This window comes from Zychaea mexicana (assembly GCF_025766255.1).
Source record: "Zychaea mexicana strain RSA 1403 chromosome Unknown BDB00scaffold_2, whole genome shotgun sequence".
NCBI lineage: Eukaryota > Fungi > Mucoromycota > Mucoromycetes > Mucorales > Lichtheimiaceae > Zychaea > Zychaea mexicana.
Genome location: NW_026516665.1, coordinates 70,691 through 97,872, shown reverse-complemented (window position 1 = coordinate 97,872; position 27,182 = coordinate 70,691). Strand labels below are relative to the sequence as shown.

General features: G+C 43.5%; 11 protein-coding genes across 11 annotated transcripts; 8 read left to right on the top strand and 3 right to left on the bottom strand.

Annotated features, from left to right (window-relative positions):
• Window positions 1-872: 872 nt before the first annotated feature.
• On the top strand, window positions 873-1,728 carry BDB00DRAFT_753486 (P-loop containing nucleoside triphosphate hydrolase protein; the record flags this gene model as incomplete). The annotated part of the gene is made up of 3 exons (XM_053118698.1): window positions 873-952; window positions 1,033-1,167; window positions 1,239-1,728. 3 exons carry the CDS (start codon window positions 873-875, stop codon window positions 1,726-1,728), a joined length of 705 nt encoding a protein of 234 aa, XP_052985398.1.
• Window positions 1,729-2,461: 733 nt separating this feature from the next.
• On the top strand, window positions 2,462-4,332 carry BDB00DRAFT_783228 (DNA clamp loader; the record flags this gene model as incomplete). The annotated part of the gene is made up of 11 exons (XM_053120364.1): window positions 2,462-2,548; window positions 2,634-2,744; window positions 2,816-2,910; window positions 2,986-3,083; window positions 3,179-3,360; window positions 3,436-3,572; window positions 3,666-3,764; window positions 3,826-3,895; window positions 3,990-4,064; window positions 4,161-4,240; window positions 4,314-4,332. The coding sequence occupies 11 exons, from the start codon at window positions 2,462-2,464 to the stop codon at window positions 4,330-4,332; spliced, it is 1,053 nt and encodes a 350-aa protein (XP_052985397.1).
• Window positions 4,333-4,640: 308 nt separating this feature from the next.
• Window positions 4,641-6,369, top strand: BDB00DRAFT_219905 (uncharacterized protein). The gene is made up of 5 exons (XM_053116519.1): window positions 4,641-5,251; window positions 5,378-5,434; window positions 5,540-5,656; window positions 5,776-5,944; window positions 6,027-6,369. Exons 1-5 carry the CDS (start codon window positions 4,927-4,929, stop codon window positions 6,334-6,336), a joined length of 978 nt encoding a protein of 325 aa, XP_052985396.1. The 5' UTR covers window positions 4,641-4,926; the 3' UTR covers window positions 6,337-6,369.
• Window positions 6,370-9,008: 2,639 nt separating this feature from the next.
• BDB00DRAFT_219839 (uncharacterized protein) lies at window positions 9,009-9,547 on the top strand. The gene has a single exon (XM_053116518.1). It carries the CDS (start codon window positions 9,208-9,210, stop codon window positions 9,487-9,489), a length of 282 nt encoding a protein of 93 aa, XP_052985395.1. The 5' UTR covers window positions 9,009-9,207; the 3' UTR covers window positions 9,490-9,547.
• On the bottom strand, window positions 9,477-9,901 carry BDB00DRAFT_729762 (uncharacterized protein; the record flags this gene model as incomplete). Its single annotated transcript, XM_053118290.1, has 2 exons — window positions 9,477-9,542; window positions 9,734-9,901. Coding segments are annotated over 2 exons (234 nt in total), but the record flags the coding sequence as incomplete, so codon positions are not given.
• Window positions 9,902-10,089: 188 nt separating this feature from the next.
• Window positions 10,090-10,542, top strand: BDB00DRAFT_795568 (uncharacterized protein). Its single transcript, XM_053121397.1, has one exon. The coding sequence runs from the start codon at window positions 10,094-10,096 to the stop codon at window positions 10,409-10,411; it is 318 nt and encodes a 105-aa protein (XP_052985393.1). The 5' UTR covers window positions 10,090-10,093; the 3' UTR covers window positions 10,412-10,542.
• A 1,300-nt stretch (window positions 10,543-11,842) lies between these two features.
• BDB00DRAFT_219792 (uncharacterized protein) lies at window positions 11,843-12,730 on the top strand. Its single transcript, XM_053116517.1, has 4 exons — window positions 11,843-12,088; window positions 12,195-12,269; window positions 12,378-12,443; window positions 12,508-12,730. Exons 1-4 carry the CDS (start codon window positions 12,004-12,006, stop codon window positions 12,663-12,665), a joined length of 384 nt encoding a protein of 127 aa, XP_052985392.1. The 5' UTR covers window positions 11,843-12,003; the 3' UTR covers window positions 12,666-12,730.
• An 82-nt stretch (window positions 12,731-12,812) lies between these two features.
• BDB00DRAFT_753391 (vacuolar sorting protein 39 domain 2-domain-containing protein) lies at window positions 12,813-16,390 on the top strand (the record flags this gene model as incomplete). The annotated part of the gene is made up of 13 exons (XM_053118691.1): window positions 12,813-13,188; window positions 13,252-13,332; window positions 13,404-13,591; window positions 13,669-13,943; window positions 14,034-14,236; window positions 14,318-14,487; window positions 14,718-14,897; window positions 15,020-15,229; window positions 15,434-15,482; window positions 15,552-15,654; window positions 15,753-16,047; window positions 16,131-16,222; window positions 16,306-16,390. The coding sequence occupies 13 exons, from the start codon at window positions 12,813-12,815 to the stop codon at window positions 16,388-16,390; spliced, it is 2,307 nt and encodes a 768-aa protein (XP_052985391.1).
• A 1,140-nt stretch (window positions 16,391-17,530) lies between these two features.
• BDB00DRAFT_753474 (glycosyltransferase family 20-domain-containing protein) lies at window positions 17,531-20,178 on the bottom strand (the record flags this gene model as incomplete). Its single annotated transcript, XM_053118697.1, has 5 exons — window positions 17,531-18,253; window positions 18,363-18,542; window positions 18,650-19,422; window positions 19,485-19,610; window positions 19,677-20,178. 5 exons carry the CDS (start codon window positions 20,176-20,178, stop codon window positions 17,531-17,533), a joined length of 2,304 nt encoding a protein of 767 aa, XP_052985390.1.
• Window positions 20,179-20,886: 708 nt separating this feature from the next.
• BDB00DRAFT_967380 (WD40-repeat-containing domain protein) lies at window positions 20,887-23,972 on the top strand. The gene is made up of 7 exons (XM_053129810.1): window positions 20,887-21,135; window positions 21,229-21,376; window positions 21,490-21,851; window positions 21,912-22,256; window positions 22,334-23,389; window positions 23,458-23,782; window positions 23,846-23,972. The coding sequence occupies exons 1-7, from the start codon at window positions 21,083-21,085 to the stop codon at window positions 23,951-23,953; spliced, it is 2,397 nt and encodes a 798-aa protein (XP_052985389.1). The 5' UTR covers window positions 20,887-21,082; the 3' UTR covers window positions 23,954-23,972.
• A 1-nt stretch (window position 23,973) lies between these two features.
• On the bottom strand, window positions 23,974-25,986 carry BDB00DRAFT_795555 (transcription initiation factor TFIID subunit 6). The gene is made up of 7 exons (XM_053121396.1): window positions 25,879-25,986; window positions 25,712-25,807; window positions 25,518-25,604; window positions 25,212-25,425; window positions 24,778-25,121; window positions 24,299-24,679; window positions 23,974-24,222 (listed from the first exon to the last, which is right to left on the bottom strand). Exons 1-7 carry the CDS (start codon window positions 25,906-25,908, stop codon window positions 24,037-24,039), a joined length of 1,338 nt encoding a protein of 445 aa, XP_052985388.1. The 5' UTR covers window positions 25,909-25,986; the 3' UTR covers window positions 23,974-24,036.
• Between the last annotated feature and the right edge of the window lie 1,196 nt (window positions 25,987-27,182).

Sequence of the window (27,182 nt, the reverse complement as noted above, 5' to 3'; positions counted from 1 at the left end):
GGGCTGGATCATGACCCGAGGCTGTGTTCGTTTCGACACAAGGAGTGGCACCGTTCCACATAATGAGTAACCTTTCATCCTGTGCATAAACTTTTACACTTTTGCATGCACATGCAATACTTGGAATTTTCTATGATACATAATAATTTGATGTGGCCGAGCGTAGCTCCCCGTCCGTATAAATTAGAATTAGTTGAGCAGCCGCGTAAGTAAGCATAATTTGACAACGCATTTTTAGGCGTAGCTTTCGAGTCTAAGTCATCAAAGTTCTCTGTGCGTCTTTGTTGTTGCTTCTGAAAAATTAGGATCAACTTCTTTCGATACGATTCAGTCGGAATCCTGTTATTCTAAGGAGCAGTGTGACCCACATCACAAGGTCAACCGGGTAGCATAGTAGGCTAGTACCAAGTGTTGCGCCATATAACGTAAGGTGGTCTCTTTGATACGTGGTAAGAATAAAGCCTTGTGGATGGATGTAGCACAATCGGAGCGAACACTGAACAAGAAAAATGATGCGTTTAAACCGTCAGGAGATTGTACGGGCACTGCATCATTACTTTTAGGGGGCGCCACGTCGCGCAGTACAGCAACGCTGAACGGGAGGAGCCAATTTTTTATTTATATTATGTATGCGTCGGTCAGAAGTCCGCACAGCAGGTGTTAGAAAAGGTCTTGGCTACCCTGGCGTATTACACAGTGCCTACCACTTAAGAGCGCAAGTTTGGTAGCTTAGCTTTCGATCACTCCTATTTCCGTGATCACAACATGATGTCTTTTGTTTGCGCCAAACTATAATTTCCCCAAAACTGACTAAATCCTTCCAATTCTCTTTCTCCTCTCTTTTCCTAAATCCTACACATCTTTTACACAATATGGCGCCTCTTGAAGTTATTGGAGCCGGCATGTCTCGAAACGGCACTGATAGTCTGAGACAAGCTCTCGATATTTTAGGGTAACAAACATTAGACAGGTTATTGCACATCATAGCACTGCTACGTGTATCATTATATTCAACGAATTTTTCAAATCAAGGTACAACACACACCACGTCCATGGGATGGTTGGGATCGACTGGCATCCTGAAGCCTTCACAGAAGCATACGAGCATCCTGACAAGCCTGCGGATTGGGACTCCATTTATAAAGGATATAGTGCCGCAGTAGACAGGTATGGTAGATTCTCAGTGTTATGCTGGTTCTGTTCTATATATCGTGTGTGCTCACCGTCATTTCTGTTAGTCCTACAGTGTTTTTTCTTGATAGATTGATCGAATATTATCCTAATGCCAAGGTCATCCTCACAAAGCGGGATCCCGACACGTGGTACAACTCTCTGGCCAATACCTTAGATAATTATGTTGAGCAGTTCAAAGAAGAAAACCTCACCGATTACATGCGACGTTTCTATCGTATGGCTACAACTATTTGGCCTGATGGTCCGCTCCAAAATCCAGAACAATTCAAGAAGAGCCCAGAAAAGATGAAAGCACGTTATGAGGCGCACAATGCTTGGGTAATCGAAAACATATCAGCTGATCGACTACTGGTGCTTGACCTACGAGAAGGCATTACTTGGGAAAGAATTTGCCCGTTCCTTGGCAGACCTATACCTGCAGAGCCCTACCCACGCTCGAACGCTACGGTAGATTTTAATAAAATTGATATGACAGATAGATCGCCTAAAGACTTAGAGACTTTGAGAATCAAGGAAAAACATGAATATCATTGATCGGCAGTGGCTACCGCTCGTTATTGCAATCAATTTGTTTAGTATTTAAGACATAATAAACATATGATATTACTTTAATAGAGAATAGAAGTGTGCTTCGAGAGTCATCAGCTAAATTATGCTTTTGGATAATCCAGCTTTTTAATTGAGCCACCTGGTTGAGCTCAATAGATAGCATGTCGCAGTGAGCTAAAGGCCGTTGCACTTCTTTGTAGTCGATTTCAATGATTGTTCTTTTATTTAACCTTGTACTACAGTATGTATGTTTCAATTATTGTGATCACCGGCTACTATAACTACCATTCTGTCGTGTTCTGGCATCACCTATCTCTATACGTGTGATGGAGGTATCAAAATGCGATTGACGAGAAAATTGCTATCATATGATAGCTTGATGTGGTTGAGTTAGCACTAATTTACTACTGTATATAATACAACTCTATGTCATATATCATGAAATGTATGTATTGATTACAGAAATCAAGGAACTCCTTGCCATTTCTAGAGTTACCCTTAATATCAGATGAAATACGTTGAGTGAATATGAAAATCAAACAATGCGGAAGGAAAATAAAACTTGGGTGCTGAAAGTACATTGAGTCAACAGCTTTCGTTGTGGAAAATCTACATAGCAGTACTTTGACGTCGGAGACGCAAAAAAAAAAAGGTTGGGCTGGCGCGCCAGCGCGTTCTCTTTGGATCGCGTCTTCTTTTTTTTCGTTCGATACAAAAAATGAGCTTGTGGACTGACAAATACCGCCCGACAACACTCGATCAATTAACATACCATAAAGGACTAACACAACAATTGAAGCAGCTGGTAGAGTTTTTATCAATTTTAAAGACCACATAAACATCTTTAACGACTTTTTTTGTGGAAATACTAAATCATGACCAACATTTAGGCTGCGTCCGAGAACGTACCGCACATGCTCTTTTATGGTCCTTCCGGAGCCGGTAAAAAGACGCGTGTTGCTGCTATACTTCGTGAAATCTATGGGCCTGGTGTTGAAAAGGTTTTGTTCTTTTGGCTTTTCGTCGAGAAAACAAAAAAGTGAAGATCTAACGCGTACTTGTATATATTCAGCTTAAAGTGGACGAACGACAATTTGCAACGCCGAGTCGTAAAAAACTGGTGTTTACGATCGTTTCAAGTAATTATCACTTGGAGCTCAATCCAAGGTAATGATAGCGACGACGAAAAAAAGACAGAAAGAAAAAATACAACAACTTTGACACGCACTTTTTCCTATTTAGCGATTTGGGAATGTACGATCGCGTTATTGTCCAGGACGTAATCAAAGGAATAGCATCAACAAAACAAATCGACGCCAACGCAAAGCATCAATTTAAAGGTATATACGTGCATACATATTGTACTGCGTATGGGTTGAGGGAAACAAGAAGAACATACAGGTTGGCGAAATCATTTTAACGTAATTTTACACAGTGGTGATCATTGATCAGGCGGATGAATTGACGCGTGAAGCTCAGGCTGCGCTTCGTCGAACGATGGAGAAACACACATCCACCATGCGTCTTATCCTTTGCTGTAACAGCCTAAGCAAAATCATTGCGCCCATTCGATCTCGTTGCTTGCTCATACGCGTAGCACGACCTTCTGAGCGCGAGGTATGTATATCATTCAATAAAGTTGTTTGTTTTTTGGCCGTGGAGACGTATACTGATGTAGCTGCTGTTTTTTAGATTTCTACAACATTGCAAACTGTGGCACAACAAGAAAAGTTTGTATTACCCCCTCAATTAGCACTGAATATTGCAAATCATACCCAATGCAATTTGCGTGCATCTTTATTGGCATTGGAAAGTACAGCTGTTCGACGGTACGCGCGTTATTTCCTTGCGGATTCATGGATCGAGAAGAGAGAGAGAGAGGAATATATGATTGGGAGATACTTACCCTCCTTATCTTTTAGGTCAAACTTGGATGAAGTCCAGAAACCCGACAGAGTAGATTGGGAAATTGTAATCGGCAAAATTGTAAAAATGATTATCGAGGAACAGACACCAGCAAAGTAAGGAATATAATGAACAAATAGCATCTTGATCTGAAATTAACAGTATTACTTTAAATAGACTGCTTGCTATCCGTACTCATCTTTACCAACTCATCACACATTGCATCCAGCCAAGCTTAGTCATGAAGGTACGTATATATATAAAAGGCATATTGTACACTCGGGAGAGGGGTAGCCCTCTTGAATCAAGACATTGAACGTCGGATTTGATGCCTCTTGTAGAATTTATCCTTTGAGCTGGCCAAGTCAATGGATGACAAAATGAAACGGATCGTTTTTGAAAAGGCTGCTTTTCATGTAAGCTCGCTTGTTGTGCCGCTGTCTTCTATCTAGCAACTGCTATATTAATATAACTGCTTTTCTTTTTCAATATTGTAATATGTTGATAAATAGGAACACCGCATGCGTAGAGGCCAAAAGCATATCTTCCATCTAGAAGCGTTTGTTGCCAGCATAATGCATGAATACAAGTGGTAAGTTGGCTAATCATGTATAAATATAGTGTATAGGGATTGCTGCAGCTTTACTAAGTCTATGAATGCATAGTTACCGTACGGGAGTGTAAACCAGCCCAAGCAATATACATATTATTTCAATCTAAATGAAAAAAAAGTTAGTATTATGCTATCTAAACTCCCTGATAAGAGCGGCTCTACTGAGTAAATCATTTAAACTAAGTGCTTGTTGTTGCAATAGAACCCTCTGATAACACATTTACATTACGTGTCTGTGATTGACGAAAAATTAGTAGTTTATTACTATACATACCGCCTCGCTCCTCTTCACCCATTCCTCCTACCATAACTACCGCCAAATACAAACAGCATATACAATCTCGAACGACTGCTTTCTGGCAATGTGTTCTTTTTTTTTCTGTAAAAGCGCCTTTGAGCTAGCTTGTGCGGATATTCAGTGCGAAAGGATTACTCGGACTAGAAGGGGGTGGGGGGTTTAAGTCTGTAGTGGAAGTGAAAGCAGATGGCATTTATTGACATGCTCTTTGTTCCTTCATAATTTAGTGCGTAGTCGAAAATGCGCAGCAGGATTAAATCTTTTATCTCCAGGCAAACCTCACAGCACGTAACCACCTCCTTTCTTTCCCGAATAACGCGTCTTCTGAGATACTCGTCTATTGCCCTTCCTTTCTCAACAAACCCAAATGGCAAACTTGCTCCACAATGTCGCCGCAGCTCTTGAACAAGTGCGCTTATTGACTACCAATCTAGAAGAATTGCGTCAAGGAATTCAGGATTCGACTCGAAACGCTCAGTCTACTACTACTACTATTACTACTACTTTGACACCGCAAACGCAACAACAACAAGCTTCGGATAGTCGTGGTAGCAGTCGTAATAGCTCTCCAGCTGTTGATCTCACGCAAGAACAAGCACAACCGCAGCCGCAGTCGCAAGATCAACAACAACAACAACAACAACAACAGTCGTTGGAATTGACTAGTGATCAAGCTCGTCGAATCAAAGACTGTAAGTTTTGCCTTCTCCACTTTGGTGGGACGGAGATCTCGAGTCAAACTGTTGAAAACGATCCCTCCCCCCTTAAATCGACACACACTTGCTCGCTGTTAACTGAGCTTTCATATGTATATATAGCGTTCAGCTGCACTATTTGTGTGGACTATTTTGAGTCACCCTACACGCTTCAATGTGGTAAGGTGTAATAATCTGAATTCTCGATAATTTGAAACGCGAAATGATTTTAAATTTTTAGTAACGTGGACGCGTTTTCCGGTTTCTTTCTATTACTTTATTCAGGTCACACTTTCTGTAAAGTCTGTATCAGGGCATGGTTCGGCCAACAAAAGTCATGTCCTGGATGTCGTCGCGATATTGCCACACGCCCTGTTCCTGCATACACTGTTGAAACTCAAGGTAATTAAAGAAAAAAACCAAAAACAAACGGTCTCATAGTTGTTGGCAAGGAAAAATGGTTTAACGAGAAAAATGGTCTCCTTCACCTCCCCATCCCGCCATATGTTTATTGTTCTTAGTAAATGCAATCCGTGCGTTGATTCCATCGACTGGATTACAGGCACCATCAGAAGGAAGTACGTCTGTCGAAGAGCGAGGACGCGCAGTACAAGAGTTTGAGCAGTTCTTGGATCGCCTTTTCCCCGCTAGAACAAGCCGTGGCTATATACGCGATGAAGAGGATGGAGTGTAATTATTTTGTTTTCTTTTATTTGAAAGACATTCCGCGTGTAATATTCTTCTTCTTCTAATACCTTTTGCTTACACATAGTGATCGATGCCCTTCATGTGCTTGGGAGTTAGATGAAGATGGAATTTGTGTGAACTGTAACCTTGAATTTCGACAAGCAGCCAGACAAAACCGTGTTTCGTTTACTTCTAATTCCGATTCTTTATCTTCTTCAAGCGATGAAGATGACGACGGCGGCAGCGATGAAGATGAAACAATGGGTGGATTCATTGTGTCCGAAGCTGATGATGATGATGATACGAGTAATAGCAGTAGCAGTAATAATAGCAGCGACAGCAGTGGTAGCGAAGATGATGTGAGCGATAGTGATATAAGCATGACTGATCGGTAAAGAAGTTTTCTAATTAATTTACAATAAGCACGTTTCCCTTCTTTTTCTCCATATCTATTGAAGTTATCAATGAAAAACTGACCCTCTTCGTATATCTCGCACTCTATTTTGTATGTTGCTTGTAGACCTAGAACGACGCACGCATTCCACGTTATCAGTAGCGATGAAGACGACAGCGACGACAATGAGAATAGTAGTAGCAGCAGTAGCAGCTCGAGTAGCAACTCTAGTATCAGCATCTCTATCGACGACTCTAGTAGTGAAGACGATGACGAGTCGAATAGTGGCGCTAGCAGCAGCAGCAGCAATAATAGTGACAGCAGTGATGCGCAGTCTGTTGGTACGAAACGAAAGGATATATTTGACAGTTTGCATAGCAGTAGCAACGACAGCGACAACGACAACAGCAGTGAAGAGGACGATTCTAATGATAATAATCATGTCGATGGCAAGGAAAACTTTGATCAAAAAGCCGGAAACGACACGAGCTCCAGTGACAGTAGCAGCAGCAACAGCAGTACTAGTAGTACTAGTAGTAACGATAGTGACGAGGACGACAAGAACAAAAAAAAGAATCGTTCTCAAGGAGACGATAGCAACAGCAACAACAAGTCAAACTCGTCGGATAACGACGATAGTAGCGATTCTAGTGATAGGAATAGCGACACGTCCGACAGTAACAAAAGCAGCCAATCGAGTAAATTAGACGGCGCGTATCACAATGATGGGACAGAAGATGAAGATCAAGAACAGCCTGTATTGCCGCGTAAACGTCGAGCAGCTTTGGCGAATATAAACAATGGCCAGAGCCAAGATGATGATGATGATGATGGTGATGATGATGATGATGAGGATGATGATGAAGACGATGAGGATGGTGAAGAGGACGGTCCCAACAAGAAACCGAGACGGCGTTTGCGGCAACGGCTTCAAGCGACTGCTTAGCCTACGCATTCATTCATTCCATCATTCATTCCTCACTCCGCATAACAATACATTTAGTAACAGCAATAAACAAAAGGTAGTGCATTATAGTAGGTCTATCTCTGTGGTTCATACACGACCGTATACTTTTTCCTGTTCACACACATCATCCTATATGATTTATGCATTGATGCAGCCGTATTGTGCCCATATTCATCGTGACATGCTGTTGGAGTCATACAGTAATAAGAAATGTAACTAATCAACGTTGCTGGTTATCACCTGACCATCTTATGATTCAAGCTACAGGTAAAGCTTTCTATTGATACCTGGATCCACCGTCGTCATCTCTCTCTACTACATGTTTGTCGTGCTATTTGAAATAGAATACAGCGATACCTTGGCCTATGTATCTCTCCAGTTTAAAAATGTACTTTCTGTAATAACTCCTTGATACCGATGATGTTCTAGTCGTTGACAGCAGCTCTTGTTGCGATATTCAAATGGTTGATAACACAAGATGATGACCGTTCTTCATGGCCTATTTTATATTATACACATCGCACACTGTTCGACTACTACTATGTTTGAATGCAGGTGCTTGCTTGTGTATGTTGATATATAAGCGCATATGGGAACAGCAATAGGTTGACTCTCGAAAAAGGCAATTCTCACAGAGAGAAAGGGAGGGAGGGAGATCTTAATTTCGTGCTACTCACAAGACTTGTCGGTACAGAGCGATTGTAATGCAAAAGGGAGAGCGTGTACGACAGAAACAAGGCAAAAACGGGAAAATTATTAAAGATTGTCACCAAAACACGAGCCTTTCTGGTTAGAGTTGTGAGTAATGATTGATTCTTATACTATTCTCTATCATATCGCACGGAAGCTTCTTGCTCGTATTTGAACGTAGGATGAGAAATGGAGGTATCTGTTTGAAGATCGACGTTCCATGGAGTGACGATAGTATTCATATAACGGTACGGGTGGCACAGTTGTGGAAGGAGAGGTATTTGGGGATGCACGAAGTCCAAGATAGTAAAGTAAGATAAAGAAGTGAATAAAGGTAAGGGCATGCATGACACGGACATGGCACTAAGGTCACATTTGCCACCACCACCTCTACTGCTATTGATGAGTAACTGCTTTGCAGAATCTATCTTTTTACGAAACGGAACGTCTCTACGACTTTTCCGAAAACGCAAAAAGGATCGGCGTTTCATACAGTGAAAAGAACGATAATCCGATTTGTTGTAATACAGTAACAGAGAGAGAGAAAAAGAGAGAAAGTGCGCGGGTATGTGTCACACAAAGACCGCGCACCTTCCACAAACATGGCGCGGTGCACACACACACAACACACACACTCTCTCTCTCTCCTTTCTCTTTGGGATCTCCCTCCCTCCCCCCCAATAAACCTTGTCATTGTCACACAAGCAAAACAAGCACGACGACACAAAACTGGATTAGTCACGCACGTAGATATGGCAATTCAAAGTAGAGTTCGAAAACAGAGAGTTGAACAGATAGAAAGTTGTGAATTTTGTTAAAGAAAAAGATAAGAGAGAAGGCTAAATGTACAAAAGTTGAAAGGGGGAAGGTGTGAAGAGAGAGTCTTTTTTTTTTTTGCGCGGACTTTTTCTTGTGTGTCCGTTCGGAATCGTCCTCATATATGGTAGTAAATAGGGTGGATGGAATGGACTCTGATGAATGGGGGTAATAACAACACTACTAGTAATAATAACAATAATGATACGCACAGTTATACGAGAGTTTGATGATGGATGAGGGGGGGGGTCGATGGTTGTTTTTCAGTAAAAGGTGCCGAGGGTCATGGCGGGTACAGATTGTAGGTGGTATTGGTACTGTGGATCATAAGCAGACCGATGATGGTAGTTCATGGGAGCAGTACTTGTAGTAGTAGTAGTAGTAGGATTATGATTATTAATGGTAGTGGTAGTGGTAGAAGTAGTAGTTGTTGGTGCACTGGAACGTTGCTGGACAGTCGTTCCGGTAGCAATAGCATTTGAAGAAGAAGAAGATAATTGTTGCGCTGAAGTGCCAACAAAAGCATTTGGCGGTGTTGTTGTTGTTGTTGGCATGGCAGTAGTACTCATAAATCCGTTGCTATCCGAGTTATTGCTACTGGTTACTGACAGTGAAGACGACAATGCCTGTTGTAGCTGTTGTTTTTTGGTACTCGTAGATCCCTCGCGTTCCTTTTTCTGACGACGCCACTCTTTGCGCATTTCCTTAAATTCGGCGGGATGGCGTTTGGGACCCTACATACAAACACATACACATACATATATTAGTTGCAAGTTCTCTCTTGTAATCATATTATTTTTTTTTCAAGGGTGTTTTTCGTGGTGATGGAAGAATAAAGGTTGCTGTATATCACGAGGAGAGGCTCATCGTAAAACACAGAGAGAGAGAGAGAAAACGGGGGCGTTAAAGTAAAAAGAGGGCTTACATGTTTCTGCATGCTCACATGTGCATTCAAGTGGTTCAACGTTCCATACGCCTTGGTACAGTTGGGCCAGTTGCAATGATACAAGCGTTCAATTTCATCGAAGCGTCTTCTGGGTCGTTTTTTCTGGTTATTGCCCGGGATGGCCACGAACGAATACACCTTATCTGATGAACTGCTTGATTCTGACTCGTGTCGAATACGTCTTTGCTGCTGTTGCTGTTCCGGTTGTAGAGACTGCTGCTGTTGTTGTTGTTGTTGTTGTTGTTGTTGGTAATAATGGTGTACTGCTGCTATTGAGGTTGGTGATGACGATGAGGATGATAGATGAGGATGGTGATGATGATGATGATGATGATGGTTATGTTGAGGAGGCGGAGGAGGAGGAGCAACAGGAGCAAATGCATCCAGCTGATGATGATGTTGTTGTTGTTGTTGATGATGATGATGCATCTGAGTGCTTGTATTGGCTGCCGCTGCTGCTGCAACTGCTGCTACCATGTCCGTTGTCGCACTAGCAGCAGTGGTGGTATCCATCAGGGCAGCAGCAGGCATCGAAGTTGTACTTGTACTTGTTGGTGTAGCAGCATAACTGGATGTAGGTGCAACGGCAGTAGTACCAGTACCAGCATCGGTACCAGCAACACCAGTGGCAGTGGTGGTTGTAGAGGACACGGGTAACAAGGTCATTGGCATGACGGAAGCGGCAGCAGCAACAGCGTCATTGACATTGTTATATGTGTTTGCCAATTGCTGTGCCGCCGTTGTCATGTCATAATAAGGGGAAGGCTGTTGTTGTTGTTGTTGTTGTTGTTGATGTTGTTGCAACAAGACCTGATTAGCAGCGGCAACGGCGGCCTTGGCGGGGTCGTTGGTGGTCAACAGCTGCGACAGTGGCGGTAACGAGGGTTGGTTCAGGAGGTATCGGTCAGGGCCGCTGCCACCGCTGCCCGTCCCGGAAGTACCGGGGTGTTGATGATGGTTAGCCGCAACCAAGTGTTGCTGTTGCTGTTGTTGCTGTTGTTGTTGTTGTTGTTGCCGCCGTGCCAACAGATTGCTGTTATTATGATCCACGGTGGCAGTTGCTGCTGAGGACGACGAAGAAGAGGAAGAAGAGGAAGAAGAGGAAGAAGAGGAAGTGGACGATGATGCAGGTGATGGTGTTGTCGTGGTAGTGGTGGATGCGGGAGGATAGCCAAGTGAAAATGCAGAGACGTTATGTGCCATAGTAGTAGCAGTGATAAGACATGCAACGAAGCGATAGAGAAAGAGTTGTGATGGAGAGAGAAAAGAGAAAGAGAGAGAAGAAAAGTTTTTTTTTGACACGCCCTTCCCTTACTCACACCAGCAGAGTTTTGCAGCGCGGCTCATGGTACTTTTATATCCAAAAGAGCTGACGTCAAATCCAAGCTGTTAGTACAGCATTCGCTGCTGCTCGCTGGGGGTCGGGGGTGGGGGGTGGGGGTGGGGTGGAAGATCATATGCTTTTTGTTGATGTTGTTCAAGAGAAAGAAGAAGAAGAGGAAGAGGAAGAGGGGTTGTGACTCCTCCCCTTTGTAAAGACGAGAGAGAACAAGAAGTATCTTTTCCGTTTGTTCGTTTTTGTTATAGTTGGTTTTTCGTATCGGTAACCAGTCCTTGCTGCTTTTTGATCGCGACCTTGCCCTTTTCATAACGATCATTTCTGTTTTATCCGACGACGATCTTTTTTTTTTATATCGTGGGTACGTTACACCAAGTGGTTGGATCCCGGCCACAACACGCTCATCACCGAACGAACGAACGAACGAACGACGATCCATTCCCATCGGATCTTTCATCATCCTTCGTATCAGTGCCTTCGCTCTGCATTGTCCAAAAGTCTCGGTATGGTGGCGTAGTGTCCAGAAAGGGCAAGACTTGGCATTGCGTCTCCTCTCGTCTCCATGATACATGGTGGAGCGTAAACAACGCAAACGCTGCACACCAAAAAGAGACGGACTGCATATCTTCTAACGCTCGTGAAATAAATAACATGCAGCACGAGCACAAACTGGGGACATGCGACTCGAGAATGTATATCGGTCAGCAAAGCATACTACTACCTCCATCCCAACGGACGGGCAACATGTCAACAACATCAACACTACTGCAGCAGTAAAAAAAAAAAAAATGGCTTTCTTCCTTCTCTCTCTCTCTCTCTCTCTCTCTCTCTCTCGTCTTCTTTTCTCATTCATAAGCTTTGCTTTACATTTCCATCATCCAGAGTAACCTGTGTGCTGATCACATAAGCCATGGTGAAAGATAAAAAAGCGATAAAGCGTTCCTTCCAAACTGTCAGGAAAAGGCGACGAACCCGACCAGCCAGCAACGGGCAAAGTACTGAAATCATCTGCGGAGTTTCGCGTCTACTGTTACAGCGTGTTTCGGGCTTCGTTTTCCCCTCCCCCTTAACTTGCTTTAACGGTTTCTTGTATATATATAGCCAAAATGCACGATGCATTCCAAGTCACTACTGTTGTTGACAAGGTCAACCGAATAGAGTCCATCTTTGCTCATGGTAAAACAACAGCAATAACAATAAAATAAATACACTTGTCTTTCTATTCGAATGGGGCTTCCGGTGTGTTTGTGCTGCATTGAGTGACGTTTTTTATATATTTGTTAGGTGATCGATTGCTGATTGGCACGGGCGTCGGACAGCTGCTTGTATATGATATCAAAGAGCCTTTAGGTAGACCATGCATTCAAGTGGAAAGAAGGCATATGTAATAACTATATATTTTGTATTATTTTAGTGGCGGACGATAACGAGATACCCGAAGTGACACTAGCCAATACCATCAAACAGTTTTCCAAACGACCTATCGAGCAACTGGATATAATTAAAGAAATCGACGTGCTTGTCTCACTTTCCGGTACATACTTGACTTTATCTCTTACGACAACAACATGATATTAGAAGAAAAGAACAGAGTTTCTAAACCAATCAATCGGGAAAACAACACTAGATGGCCTTGTCAGTTTACACGACTTGCGAACATTCGAGCTTCGTATGGTACTTGGCAAAACCAAGGGTGCCAATCTATTTGCGATCCAAACCATGGTAGAAATGACCGCCGACCATCAAATCCCTGTCTTGACGACACGACTCGCCGTAGCCGTCCGCAAGAAACTGCTGGTATTTGTATGGAAAGACACCGAATTTCACGAAACCAAAGAACTGAATATCCCAGATCGGATCAAAGCCATGGCGTGGGTGGGCAATACCAAGATTTGTCTGGGATTTGCGGCAGAATATGCTTTGATGGATGTGGATCAAGACAAGTTGACGGAACTGTTCGCTCCTTCTGGACCAGCGGAACAGGGACCGATGAGTACGCTTAATAGTTTGTATAATACAATGTCGATTGGATCCAGAGGAGGCAAGCCCATGGTCACCAAGATCCCCAATAACGAGATGCTGCTGGCACGCGATCGTAAGTTTTTCTCTGAATCGGTGCAAGTGTATAGTGCTGATTATTGAACCTTGTGAATTGTAGATGTAAGCATCTTTTTGGGATTGGACGGCACACCAACGCGAAAAGTGGGTATCGAATGGTCTGGCGCACCGGAACAAATGGGTAGGATGGTATATAAGAGAGAAAGAGAAAGAGAGCGAGAAAGATTGAAGGCTCATCAACAGGTGTGTGAGTAGGCTATTCGTATCCCTATGTGATTGCAATTCTACCGAAACATGTCGAAGTACGCAACATCCAAAGCCTTGCCCTGGTCCAACAGATCGAATTATCCAGTGCAAGGTTCTTGAACCAGGGCAAGCTCGTCTATGTTGCCAGCACATCTCAAATATGGCGTCTGACGCCTTATAGTTTCTCAACTCAGGTACACTTCTAAAAGCCAGCGCGGACAAACACAATTTCTATGTATATTGAACATGTATTCTTTTCCTATCACGTTAGATTGATCAATTGGTCGAGAAACATGAGTACCAAGAAGCCGTCAGTTTACTTGACCAAATCGACGCCGTATTGGTAGAAAACAAAAAAGAAAAGCTGCGGTTGATCCGAACCTTGTATGCACACGATCTGTTCCGACATGGCGAATACGACACTGCACTGAGCATATTCCAAGAACTGGATACGGACCCAGCCGATGTGATTCGGCTGTACCCAGAGATGATTTCGGGCAGTTTGGCGAGCCAGCCCCCAGAGCAAGACATTGAGGAAGAATTATTGTCATCGCCTATTCTACGGAGCAAGAAGAAGGAAGAAGATGATTCAACATCATCCACATTGCAGCAGCAGCAGCAGCAGCAACAGACAAGTCGACCTGCTAGTATTATATCGTCGCGCAGTAAAACAACAACAACCACGACAGCGACAGGAGCTGATAAGGGAGGAAAGAGCATAGTGCCGTTGACAGGTTTGAATTTACACGATGCGGTCACGTATCTGATCCGGTTCTTGACCGATAAGCGACAAAGGTTGTCGAAAAAGTTATCTTCGTCATCATCTTCATCCAATGGTGGTGGTGATGGGTCGTCGTCCCCGCAATCGTCACGGCCATCATCAACAACGACTACTGAAACGCCCAATAAGGAAGACGGAGCAGCAGCGACAAGTGGACAAGAAGGAGAATGGTTACGGCAGGCATCATTGGTGGACACGGCGCTGCTCAAGTCGTACATGATGACAAATGATGCCTTGGTGGGTCCCTTGTTACGTGTGCAAAACCACTGTGATGTACAAGAATGCGAGACGATCTTGTCGGATAAAAAGGTACAGATAAAATCTTGTCCAAGGAGAGGCAAGGGGCCCTTGCCCCCACGTGTCGGAAGCTTTTTGTTTTAAATTACAAAAAACAACCACTGCTAACTAATTGAAAACGATGGATGGAATCTTAGAAATACAAGGAGCTCGTCGATCTGTACAACTGCAAAGGTCTTCATGGGAACGCACTTGATCTGTTGGCAAGGTATAAAATATCTGACATGCATATATAGTATCAGCAACACACCCTGGGCTTATCTAAAAATATGGTATATAGATTAGGACAGCAGACCGAGGGCCCACTTCGCGGTGTACTTCCGACAATCCGATATCTCCAGCGACTGGGACTGGACCAATTTGACCTAGTCTTGCAATACTCACGATGGGTTTTGGAAAAGGATCCTGTTCATGGCATGGATGTAGGTCTCTTACATAATTTGTTCCGGACCACAGAGGCTGCTACAATGTGGGAACTGTTCAATGGTCTGGAAGAATGAAGACTTACTGGACGTTTTTAACTATTTATTTTATTTTTTTCAAGATTTTTATCGATGACTTGGCCGAAGTAGAGACATTTCCACGCGACAAGGTCCTGCGCCATTTAGAATCCATATCGGGCGATTTGGCGATCCAGTATCTCGAGTACATTATCCATGAACTACGCGACACATCACCGGATTTCCATAACCGGCTTGCTATCGCATATCTGGACAAGATTATGAGCATCGCCCATGGGGAAGCAACAGGTAAAGTAAAAAAAAAAGAGGAGGAGGCTTTTTTCTTTCTACGGAATAATAAATTTCGGATGTTTGTTATTTGTTTGTATGCTAAGTTGCTGGCTTATACTTATTGGGCACATGGATGTGTGTTATGGTAAACCCGGGAAAAACTTGCCTATTTAGACAATGCCGAACGACAGGCGCTACGGTCCAAGTTGCTATCGTTTTTGATCGAGTCGACGCATTACCGAGCGGAAAAAATATTGTTCCGCTTACCAATGGATGGTATGCTTGTTATTTTAAGGCACATCGCTTTATATTAAGGACTGAAACTAAAATGCCATTTTATCATAGATTTGTTCGAGGAACGTGCAATATTGCTTTCTCGCATTGGACAACATGACCAAGCGCTTGATATCTACGTATACAAGCTCAAGAACTATACAATGGCTGAAGAGTAAAAGTCAATTTCTTTTTTTTTTCTTTTGGGTGAGCTTATAACTGCTTATCAAAGTTTATAACCAAGTACTACGATTTACTACTACTATTGTAAAGATATTGTACAAAGGTTTATCAAGAGGACCCAGACAAGGGCGAAAAAATGTACCTGACTCTACTACGCGTTTATCTCCAACCACGGCATCACGAGAAGCCCCTGCTGGAACCGGCCTTGGATCTACTGGCTCACCATGGTTCCCATATCAACGCCTCTGAGGTGCTGGCCATACTACCCCTGGCAACAAAGTTGCATGGCCTGTTTCCGTTCTTTGAAAAGTATATTCGGGCGACAAACAAGGAAAGCCACATGGATGTGGTTGTCAAGAATCTACTCAAGGCCGAGCAAATTCAGGTAAGGTTAAGAAGCTTATCAGTGTCACGTGCACGTGTGCGTTGAACGGTCGAAAACTAAATTTTCTTCTCTGGTTACGTTAGGTGGAAGAGCAGTTGATGTACTATCAGTCGCGAGCTGTCAAAATCACTGAAGATCGGATGTGTCCGCAGTGCAACAAGCGGATTGGAAACAGGTAAAGCTGTCACCGACCTTCCTTTTTGCTTATCAGTTTGGATCAAATGCTATGGATAATATTACTGATATGTTGAAACCTAGTGTATTTGCCGTATTTCCTAGTGGCGTCGTTGTACATTACTCGTGCAAGGAAAAGATCGAGCAAACGCAATGGAAGCTCATGTAACATCAACAAGAAATAACAATACCCAACATAAATTCTATCTACTTTCTTTTTATACAATAAACAGCAGAAAAACAACAATAAAACTGCATGTTGTTGTTGTTGTTGTTGTTGTTGTTGATAGGGAAGAAGAACTAAGAACAAGAGAAAGGAAGGAGAGTGTGTGTGTGTGGCCCCAGCGTCCTTTTTTCTCGATAAGCTTTCTTTTTTCGTTCTTTTGAGCGCAAAAAACAAAAACCCCTTTATTTGCCCCAGCAGCACACCCGAGCGTATAAAAAGAGCTGCTGCACCCGTCACTTTCGGAAATGTCGGCACGCTTACACTGAATACCACCATCTAGCGCGGTTAAAAGAAAGGGTCTTCTTCTTCTTACTCGCTATATCATATATATACTCCCTTTCTCTTCTTCTTTTTCTCCACTTGTTGTGCTGGCAGTGACGTAGTAGTAACAAACCTGACATCCATCTCCCTTCCCCTCTCTCCATCAATTCCCGCGTCCACTCAACAGCAACCCTGCTTCACAATTAGTCTAAGGATGTTTGTTCACTACAGCAGCCACCGCCACCATCACATAAACCTTCCAGTCCTTTATCGCACTAACAGCAGCACTATCAGCAATCGACAGCAACAAGGCAGCCACCATCATCATCAGCCTATCATCAAGCAACCCAATGCAGCCAGGATTTGTGCAGTGTGTGGCTCGCAGTTCCACATGACAAGTATGCATTCTCTATTTCTGCGCTGCACAAGGCTGTTGCTAATCAGATTTGTGATTGTAGAACATTGCCCTGTGCACCCATGAATTGTGTTTTATCTCACACTACTCAAAGCTTTCCTTATCATTTACTACATACTACTGCCCCCACTAACCCCCCCATCATTTTCATCCTTCCTTCGTTTTCTTCTTCATTCGTTTTTCATATCGTTTCTGATGATACCATCTCCTCTTCTCAGCCATTTGCATCGTTTTCTCTTCCATACAGCTTAATTCTTCTTATGTGTATATAGCGTCCATTTTCTACCTTTCTTTACAAAGATATGTCCTTCTTTTTTTCATAATTAAAATAGTAAGCAGCAGACTTTTTCAATGACACAATTATATACATCTTTGATATATACTCGATACTACAAGGAGACGCTTGATTATGAGGAAATGGACGCCAGAATCCGATTAAATTCTTGACTCGACTCGACATGCCAAATGGCCACCGTATGTTTCTCAGGCGGACCAATCATAACCGTAAACACAAGCTGTCCCAATCCTTTGCTCTTCATCTGTGCCAGCACACGGAACATGTCTTCGTCCGTCTTATCGTCGCCGGCACACAACAAGAACGTCGCATCTGGATGGTTCGCCAAGCCGCGTTTGATCACCTCGCCCTTGTTGATACACGTGGGCCTGACCTCCAGTGTCTTTTTACCGACCAATATCTCGACGGGCAGTTTGGAAATGATCGATTGCTCCAGATGGTTCTGGCATTCTTTGGCTTGGAACGCGCCAAATTTCGGATCGGCCGTGCGATAATGCCATGTGAGCGCACACCGTTTGTTTTCGACGAACGAGCCGGGTGTGCGTTCGGTGTAGTACTTGAATACTTCCATCACGTCGTCTTTCCAGCTCATGTCGACTTGGTCGAGCATCGACATAGTTGTCGATCGACCTGGGTCGCGGATGAAACAGCCGTGCTCGCCAGAGAGGCCTAGGTTCGGAATGTGGCCTAGCCATTTCTCGAGTGTTTCTTGATCACGGCCGGACACGACCATCACAACGTTGTGTGGATCGGCAGCGAGACGCTCCAAAGTACTTAATGTTTGAGACGATGGCTTGGCATCGTCCGGTTTGTCGCAGATTGGTGTCAGAGTGCCCTATCATTCAACCCACGTTTGTTTAGAGTTAGTTTCGCGTTGTTGGGTAACAACAAAATTAAAGTTTACATGAGAGCGCAGTGCAAATTAGAGTTCAAGGGAAACTTACATCGTAGTCAAAGAATAGCAGCCGTTTGCGCGACTCGTTGTACTCAATCTGAAGACGGCCTACGTCTAGTGCTGGCGTAGGACCCCAATGGCTTTCTTTGGCTGCGCTGGCTACCAGGTCTTGGACAAGTGCATGGGCCCAGTAGGATGCGGTGTGGCGATTCACCATATCGCCCGTTTGCTGTTGTTGTTGTTATTGTTATTGTTATTGTTTGCACATATTACATAAACAACACTCTTTTTCTAGTGATGCATGTCACACAATTCACAACCAGATATCAGCCTTACCTTGAAGCGTTGCTGCTTTTCTTCATCTGACATGGCCAAGCACGTGTACAATGCATCGGCAACCTGTGCATAATCCCACGGGTTGACGATCTCTGCAGCCGACAGGGACCCAGCCGTCCCGGTAAATTCGGATAGCACCAACGGACTCTTGTTCGTCTCCTCCTGCGCCACAACAAACTCCAAGCTCGTCGTGTTCATGCCATCCGACGTCGGCGTCACCAACATGGCATCGGCCACACACAGCAGCGCATAATACTCATCACGGTCAATATGCTGGTGGAAGTAACTCACGGGCGAGAACTCGAGCGAGCCATATTCGGCATTGATACGATTCACAATCTCGATGGCCTTGGCTTCCAATTTGGGCGATTCAATGACGCCTGGCGATGTAACTTGGATAAGGACACAACGATCGCGCCATTCAGGAAACATTTTAAGAAATTGTTCAAAGGAGTCGAGTTTCTGTAACACGCCTTTGACCGGATCCAGTTTGTCTCGGCCTACAATGATTTTCTTGTCCCCGTACTTGGCTTTCATGGCTTCCATCTTGGGCTGCACTCCCTGTCGGTGGCAGTGCTCGCGTACGCGTTGCACGTCGATGCCGATGGGATGCACGCCGAGGCAGACCATGGACCCGTTCGCATCAATGCCTGCAGGGGTATATTCGTACCCCAGTATCCGGGTGCAATTGGATGAAAAGTGACGTGCGTAGTTGTATGTTTGGAAGGACACCAGGTTGGATCCAAGCATGCCCAAGAGGATATCCTTGCGTCCTATTCACAATTCTTTATTTAGTTGTCGCGGGGCCCAAGCAAACAAGCTTACAACAACTCACTTGGCAAGCAACGGAAAATCTCCGAACTGACGAAAGGCGTGTGGATAAATATGCCGATGCGTGCATCTGGCAGCATTTCGCGCAGCATGCGAGGTACAAGTAACAGATGGTAGTCGTGTATGCTGACTATATTTTCTCACGGTCAGTTACTGTATGCCCATATATCACTCTCTCTCTCTCCAGCAAACGTACCAAGGTCACCGTCTTCATAATGCTTGGCAACTTCTTCCGCAAATATGCGATTCACAGCAACATAGTCCTCCCAATAGCTCTTTTCATCAACAGTTTCGTTCCACATGACATAATGCAAAAGCGGCCAGAGCACCTGCTTACAATAGCCTTCATAATGGCCATATCCGATCTTATCGGGGACAAAAATGGGGACCATGTTGTACTTGGACTGAAGCATTTCCTTAAGACTGTCGCGTTCATCTTGATTGATAGTATCGGCGGACACCATGTCCTTGGTCATTTGACAGTAGACATTTCCCGTAGCACCAATGTAGAGTGTACGATAGTCGTTGTTCAATGACTCGATGCCGGCATACATGGCAGAATGACCACGGCGTTGTGAGAGTTCCCATTGTTCCGTTTGGCCTAAAGAAGCGACTGTGGATCGACGTTTGGCCAACTGTGAAATCGGGGCTGCGTCCAGATTGTTGTTGTTGTTGTTGTTGCTGCTGGTGTTGGCCATGACAAAACTTTCGCGACGACGACCAGAACCACTACTGCCAGTGCCAGGATTAAGTGTTCCTTGGGCACGCAGTTGCTCCATCACGGACAAGCGTCGACGGTTGTTCAGGATGCAAGTGTATGGGATATGGTGGACGACATTGATGATCTTTTTGCCCTCCAGTGGAACAGGCCGGTCACCTTGTTGTTCCAACAGTGCGTTGAGTTGATTTGTGTTGATGTGTGTTGGCGAGCTTGGATGGTGAACCATTTGGTCAGTCTCTTGGTTGTGGGTTTGAGGTTACGTGAAACACACAAGTAATGATATATAAAAAGAAGAAAAATAAAAGAAACAAGTTTCTGAGAAAGGGATGCAAGTCTTATTGCCTAACAATCATTAGCATGGATCTTTCTAGGTTTTTTTTATGTCCCCGGCCTACAACATACCCTACTTGATTGGGGTAGGTAGTGAACCCCTTGTCATTCTTTTCTACCTACTTCTAGTGACAATCTCCGAATTTCGCTACTGTGCTTTAAAAAGGCACGATTTCTATTATCTATCATGGCAGCAGTCTCATCATATTGTCGTCATAGCAAAAGACTCCTCCTTTTGAACCTCGTCATTGTCGTCGTCAGTGACGATGCGGTGATGATGTATGGCAATAGCAAAAAGCCTGCATTGATCTTGTGTAACTTTCTGGTTGGCACTTTGGCAGTGACGTTGTAGGAGGATCATATATTTCCTGTCAGCTTTTGTGGCTTGGGTTTCCCATTTTTGGCCCATTTCTCCCTCCCTCTCTCTCTCTCTCGCCTCATAAGCACATACCCAGCAACCAGCTTTGCATTTTCTTGTGCAACCTTAATTTTTTCTCCAGGAGCGTAAAAAATAAAAATTGACCACATAACTGCTCCATTATCTTTGTGCCATGGATGTCGACCAAGTTAAGACGACCAACTCAAAACTTTTGTTGAAATCAAGGTAAGACAAAAAGTTAACACACCTTGCATTAGTGTAACCACCAAAGTAAAAGAAAGGCCCGATTAATGTTCCTTTTAAATTAAATTGTGACAGCTTCAAATCGGTCAAAACGATCGATTCGATCTATACTGGTGGCAAAGTCCTTGTCACGAACGATGAATCACTGTTAATTACTACACTCAATGAAGATATCGTAGTGACGGAATTGTCTACGGGCAAACAAGTGCATCGTCTAGAAGGCGTAAGTTCTTTTTTCCTACTCGTGCAAATTTGCCTTTAAGAATATTAATAATAACAACACGCGCACACTTCGATCGATCGTTCGATCGCGTCCGTTTTTTTGGGGGGTATTAGGATACTGAAATTGTTACGACCATGGCAGTTAAACCGGACAGCAAACACTTGGTATCAGCGAGTCGAAGTCTTCAAATGCGCATATGGGATTTACAGACGGGACAATGCATACGTACAACCAAAGCACATGAAGCGCCAGTGATTGTGATGGATATCGATCATTCATCCACATTGGTTGCCACTGGTGGTGCCGATGGTGTTGTCAAAGTATGGGATATTGATCGTGGGTTCTGTACACACGTGTTCAATGGTCATCGCGGCGTTGTCTCGGCAGTCAAGTTTCATTACATGAACGGTCAATGGTACCTGGCTTCTGGTGCAGATGATTGTGAAATTCGTATTTGGAACCTTCAAACCAAAAAGTAATATTTTTTTGTTATAACGATTGCGTATAAACTACGATAACTGACATTTTTCTATAGATGCATTGGTGTATTACAGAGCCATGTCAGTGTGATCCGAGGATTGGATTTCTCCGCAGACGGTCGAACCTTGATCTCAGGCTCGCGTGATAAAGTTGTGAACGTATGGGATTGGCAATCAAAGCAATTGAAAACGACCTATCCTATTTATGAGACGTTAGAAACCGTTGGATTTATTGCGACCAGCACAGATTTGTCTGCTTACGATGAACGATGGCAAAATGAAGAACTGTTTTATACGGGCGGTGACGGTGGTCTTGTACGGATATGGGATCTCAAGACGGGCCAACTTGTTCAGGCACAAGAAAAGGAAGAAAACAGCAAACATACCATTACTGATGTCATGTAAGACCTCCTAAAATATTGTGTACGAGCAAGACCGGGGAGAGAGAATAGTAACTAACGTGAATTTATAACAATAGTTATTCACCAAAATCACAACTTCTCGCTGCAGTCACCAACGACCAAAACGTCCTCATCTATTCTATCCCTCAGCAACTTGATCGCATCAAGCAAATCGTCGGCTACAACGACCAAATTGTCGACATTGCATACCTCGGCCCTGACGAAACCCATTTGGGTGCAGTAACTAACAGCCAGGTTCTTCGCGTATACAACGTTGAAACACAAGATTGTGAACTGCTCTATGGACATCAAGACATGATCATTTGCGTCGACCGATCACGGGTCGATGGTACGCTTTTCGTTACTGGCGCTAAGGATCGAACAGCACGATTATGGAAGATGGAGTTGGATCAAGACAGCAACAAATACAAGTATGAATGCATAGGCGTATGTGTTGGCCACACAGAAGCCATTGGAGCTGTCGCATTACCCAACAAATCCACGAATTTCTTGTTGACTGGTGGTCAAGACCGTACAGTAAAATACTGGCATTTGCAAGACCTGAAGAAAAACGACAAGCCTCGTGCACTGTATACGCATCAAGCCCACGACAAGGATATCAACACGATCGCCATTGCGCCCAACGACAAGGTTTTCGCCACAGGCTCGCAAGACAAACTGGTCAAGATGTGGAGCGTGGATTCGGGCGAACTATTGGGTACATGCAAAGGCCACAAGCGTGGTGTGTGGAGTGTTCAGTTCTCGCCCGTAGATCAAGTCATTGCGACCAGTTCAGGTGACAAGACGGTCAAGTTGTGGAACGTCCGTAATTTCACATGTATCAAAACATTCGAAGGCCATACCAACTCGGTGTTGCGTGTCGACTTCTTGACCGCGGGTATGCAGTTGGTGTCCAGTGGCTCGGATGGATTGCTTAAGGTGTGGACGATCAAGACAAATGAGTGCGAGACCACAATGGATAATCATACGGAAAAAGTATGGGCGCTGGCTGTGCGCAAGGATCAAAGATACATTGCTTCAGCGGGTGCTGATTCAGTTGTGAATTTCTGGGAGGATGTCACTCGTGAAGAACAAGAGCAAGAGCTAAAGGAGAAAGAAGACTTTATCATAAAGTAAGTACAACAGAGGAAATTGTTCTGTTGCCTAAAAAAAATTGACTGTTCTGAAACTATCTTTACAGGGAACAAGAATTACAAAACTTTATGCACAAAAAGGATTATCTGAATGCCATCTTATTGGCCCTGTCACTCGAACAGCCTTACCGACTGTTGGCATTGTTTAAGACAGTCATGGAAGAAAATAGCCAACCGGGCAGTATTACTGGAAGCACAGCCGTAGACACCATTCTGGCAGAGATGGGCACGCAGAATTTAGAGAAACTGCTGGGCTATATCCGGGATTGGAACACGAATGCTAAACATGCTCATGTCGCACAGACGATCTTGAACGGGATCCTGTCAACGCATAGCTCAGAAGAAATTGTAGAACTCGCCAATGCTAAAGAGGTAATGTTGCTTTTTAAAATATCCGGAGCCTGTTAACTCATCTTGTCTGTTATGTTGTTGTAGATAATTGATGGATTATTACCGTACACGGACCGTCATTTCCAGCGTCTAGACGACTTTATCACCCAATCTTACATTGTAGATTATACTTTGCATGCTCAAAAATCATAATTTTTTTCTTATTAATGTCATCATAACTTTCAGTTTAATTTTATTTTTTTTCCGTTGAAAAACACTTCTTTATGTACCATTCTTTAATGTGCTGCATCCATGATATTTTGCAATGCTACTTTTTTAATGTTTTGGTTTCGTGTCAAGAACTCGTCTCCTACGATCGATCCAATCACGCTGAGGAATTTTTGCTTGTCGTCTTCGCTGGCAACTTCTTGTGATTCTTCATTTTCGTCTGCTGCATCTTGTGCCACATGTTCCAGTACAAACTACAGGAGAGAGGGAGTTTGGAATGAGTTGTTGAGCATATACACAGAAAGAAATAGAGTAGCTGTGATTATTTACCACCAGAGCTTCTTGACACTTTTCACCCTCCTGTTTCCGTTGTATGCTGCTGCCCTCCAAAGCATTTGCAAGGCAACAATCGCTGTAAAACTTGATATTGGGCACAATCAACACCCGGGTTACTTCAACACCCAAATGTTCCAAGCCAACAATTGCACCGTATTGTGTTGTAAGCGGTCGTGCCGGATCCATGAATGCTCGTAATAACGTCTTTGTAATACGTGGCTGTAATGTATGATACGCTTTGCCATATTCCCCGCAGATACTGGCAATAAGAGCGGCTGCGCGTTGTCTTACAGTCCAATGATCTTGTTGCATAGGGTTTTCGCAGATCGTGCGGCCGACAAGACATGTCAAGATGGAAGGGATCAATTGATGTAGCTAAACAAGAACGGTTTAGCTAATGTCATGTTCCATATCAAACACATGCATATCCTTATCATCTCATTGTCTAAACATCGCATATTCTGTAAGCTTACATAGGGTTCGACGAAAAGATGTTTGTTGTTTAAAAGCGAATGGGCCATGGACAACATGGCGCTCAGGATATCCAGATCCTTGTGATTTTGTGATATTTTCTTGTGGATATGTTGTACGAAGTAAGGCAACAGCTGATGCAAGCCTGGATCCATGCGTAAACTCTCAAACGCCTGTGATCGTAATCGTTCGTCGTCGCTTAAAACAGCTTCTGTGATACGTTCAAAATACATTTGTAGTTCCTTTGACAGAACGTGTTTGACGAGTGGTTTAACATCAACTTGATCTGATATGCTACCACCATGGCCCTTGCTCGTTCGTTTTGATAATATGTCTGCTTTGGCGTCTGCATGGTAATATCATTCTGTTGTAAGTACACGTACAGAGAGATATGTATTGTCTTCTTCTTCCTTGCTGTATTTTTCTTTTTCTTTACCTCCTGGAGTTGGGTTTTGTGGAATAGCAGGTTGAACACCCTCAATCGCGAGCCAATGTGCTGTAAATGCTACATCCAACGGAATCTTGGGTAATGGTTTACTCAGTATTGTATCAAAGTCGACCTCGTTATCTTCTGCGAAATAGATATCGTTTGTGTTGACAGTCGTTTTTCTGAATTTGGGGGCATCACTGCATGCGTATCCGTATAAGGGCTACACATTTTTTTTCTTTCTTTAGTACACGGCATGTCCACCCTCTTTTGCGATTGCACAGCTGTACAGAAGATTAAAGTTGTGAATAGTACCTCTACGTTTTTTAGACGAAGTGCTGAATTAATATCGTCAACAGTAAGTTTAGATCGTTTTGAATGGCGCATAAATTTGGTTGCTTCCTAGAAAAAAAAAACACAATGTTCACACCAATCAGTCTTAAAATCGACCCCGGAAAAGTTATTTATTACTGTTATGCTGTGCTTTTGTTGTGTGAACAATAGTTTACTTGAATCAGTTCGTGTACTCGGTATTCGACATCTTGGGCAAGGGCAGTCGCTACTTCATCTTTTAGATTGGTAATGCCAAGTGATTCGCCAATGTTCTATGTACATACGTATTGGCATGTGAGCTCTAGCACTGTTTGTTGCTTCAAATGTGATAAAAAGCAGGTACCTTGATTGTTTCTTTTGGGAACACACTCATGGCTTTGAGATCGCGGGTAAAAAAATTAATGATCTCTAGTAGAGAAAGGAGCTGTTGGCAGGGACCTAAAGTCTGGCGGCTGGCATTGTACTCCGCAAGTGCTACAATATGCGGTATTCTGTGTATAATTGCCTGATGAACACATTTGTTCAGCTTGTTCTAAACATGATAATGTAACGGTCGTGTTGGTAACTTATACGCTACAAAATCTGTATTTGTTCAATGATTTTATATAGATATTACAAAGCCTTGACACATTTACAGATAGCACAATCACGCGCCTGTTGAAGATAAGAACTCATACGCACCTTCGCGCGTTAAATCTTTTTCTAGATCTCAACCTCTGCTTTTTCTATTACATACGGCACATTTTCTTAAGCAGAAACAATCGGTTTCAAAGACGCATCAGGTTGGTATAATAACACTACATATTGTTGGCTTCTGTCACATAGATGCTAAGAGTGACGACTTGCTACGTAAGTTATGTGGTCTGTGTGTCTTTTTGCATAATATGTATGCGGAACACCGGACCGGTAAAAGCATCATTTTCTTCTAATGACATTAATTCTCCTTTATTCGGTGTCTGCGCCCATGTTCCTTTTTCTTCTATGATACTCTCATGCTAAAGTCAAATACATTGATCATTGCCATCTTCTTCTACTGCTACTGCTGCTGTTACCGTGTCCTAGAGTTGGAGCCAATCGAGTGGTCTAGATAGCTCACCCAGTCTTTTCCATTTTGCTCCGAACGAAAAGATGACTTTTCCTTCAACATACTTCGATGTATGCTCAGTACCTGATGAAATAAGTCATGCCGGACAATATTGTGACCCACCTTCTATAGTTTTACTTGCAAGACAGAATATCGATACAATTTAAATCTGACGCGAGCAAGTATGTCCCTTAGGACGCAGTGTTCACACCGTCGTATTCATTAATAATAAAACCTTCCTGTCTACGTCTACAGCGATAAGTTAAATCGAAGGAAAATACAACAGCCAATATGTTCATGATCACTGCCCGCGGGACAAAGGCATGTAGTTTGGGCAACTGCTGCATGCGCTCAAAGAACATGGCTACTTGATAAGGCTCGAAGATTTCCTTGACTGCTAAACTGGCGAACGAATTAGCTTTATCCATCATTTAAATTAGCCTTTAAGTAGTATCTGGATCCTTGTCGCCTGGACCTACAGTAGCTGCTCCACCATTAGCTTGTGCCTGTACGAGATTCCTAATGGCCGATCTAGCGGCACAGGCCTTTCAAAACCTCGATAC

Excerpts from the sequence above, each read along its gene's own strand:
- BDB00DRAFT_219905 (XM_053116519.1), top strand. The coding sequence starts at position 4,927 with ATGGCAAACTTGCTCCACAATGTCGCCGCAGCTCTTGAACAAGTGCGC. Across the intron at positions 5,252-5,377 it reads AGCTCGTCGAATCAAAGACT|CGTTCAGCTGCACTATTTGT; the intron begins GTAAGTTTTGCC and ends ATGTATATATAG. Across the intron at positions 5,657-5,775 it reads ATACACTGTTGAAACTCAAG|TAAATGCAATCCGTGCGTTG; the intron begins GTAATTAAAGAA and ends TATTGTTCTTAG.
- BDB00DRAFT_219839 (XM_053116518.1), top strand. The coding sequence starts at position 9,208 with ATGGTAGTGGTAGTGGTAGAAGTAGTAGTTGTTGGTGCACTGGAACGT.
- BDB00DRAFT_795568 (XM_053121397.1), top strand. The coding sequence starts at position 10,094 with ATGTTGAGGAGGCGGAGGAGGAGGAGCAACAGGAGCAAATGCATCCAG.
- BDB00DRAFT_219792 (XM_053116517.1), top strand. The coding sequence starts at position 12,004 with ATGGTGAAAGATAAAAAAGCGATAAAGCGTTCCTTCCAAACTGTCAGG. Across the intron at positions 12,089-12,194 it reads ACCAGCCAGCAACGGGCAAA|CCAAAATGCACGATGCATTC; the intron begins GTACTGAAATCA and ends GTATATATATAG. Across the intron at positions 12,444-12,507 it reads TGATATCAAAGAGCCTTTAG|TGGCGGACGATAACGAGATA; the intron begins GTAGACCATGCA and ends GTATTATTTTAG.
- BDB00DRAFT_967380 (XM_053129810.1), top strand. The coding sequence starts at position 21,083 with ATGGATGTCGACCAAGTTAAGACGACCAACTCAAAACTTTTGTTGAAA. Across the intron at positions 23,390-23,457 it reads AAAGAAGACTTTATCATAAA|GGAACAAGAATTACAAAACT; the intron begins GTAAGTACAACA and ends CTATCTTTACAG. Across the intron at positions 23,783-23,845 it reads AACTCGCCAATGCTAAAGAG|ATAATTGATGGATTATTACC; the intron begins GTAATGTTGCTT and ends ATGTTGTTGTAG.
- BDB00DRAFT_795555 (XM_053121396.1), bottom strand. The coding sequence starts at position 25,908 with ATGAGTGTGTTCCCAAAAGAAACAATCAAG. Across the intron at positions 25,605-25,711 it reads GAGTACACGAACTGATTCAA|GAAGCAACCAAATTTATGCG; the intron begins GTAAACTATTGT and ends TTTTTTTTCTAG. Across the intron at positions 25,122-25,211 it reads ACAAAACCCAACTCCAGGAG|ACGCCAAAGCAGACATATTA; the intron begins GTAAAGAAAAAG and ends ATTACCATGCAG.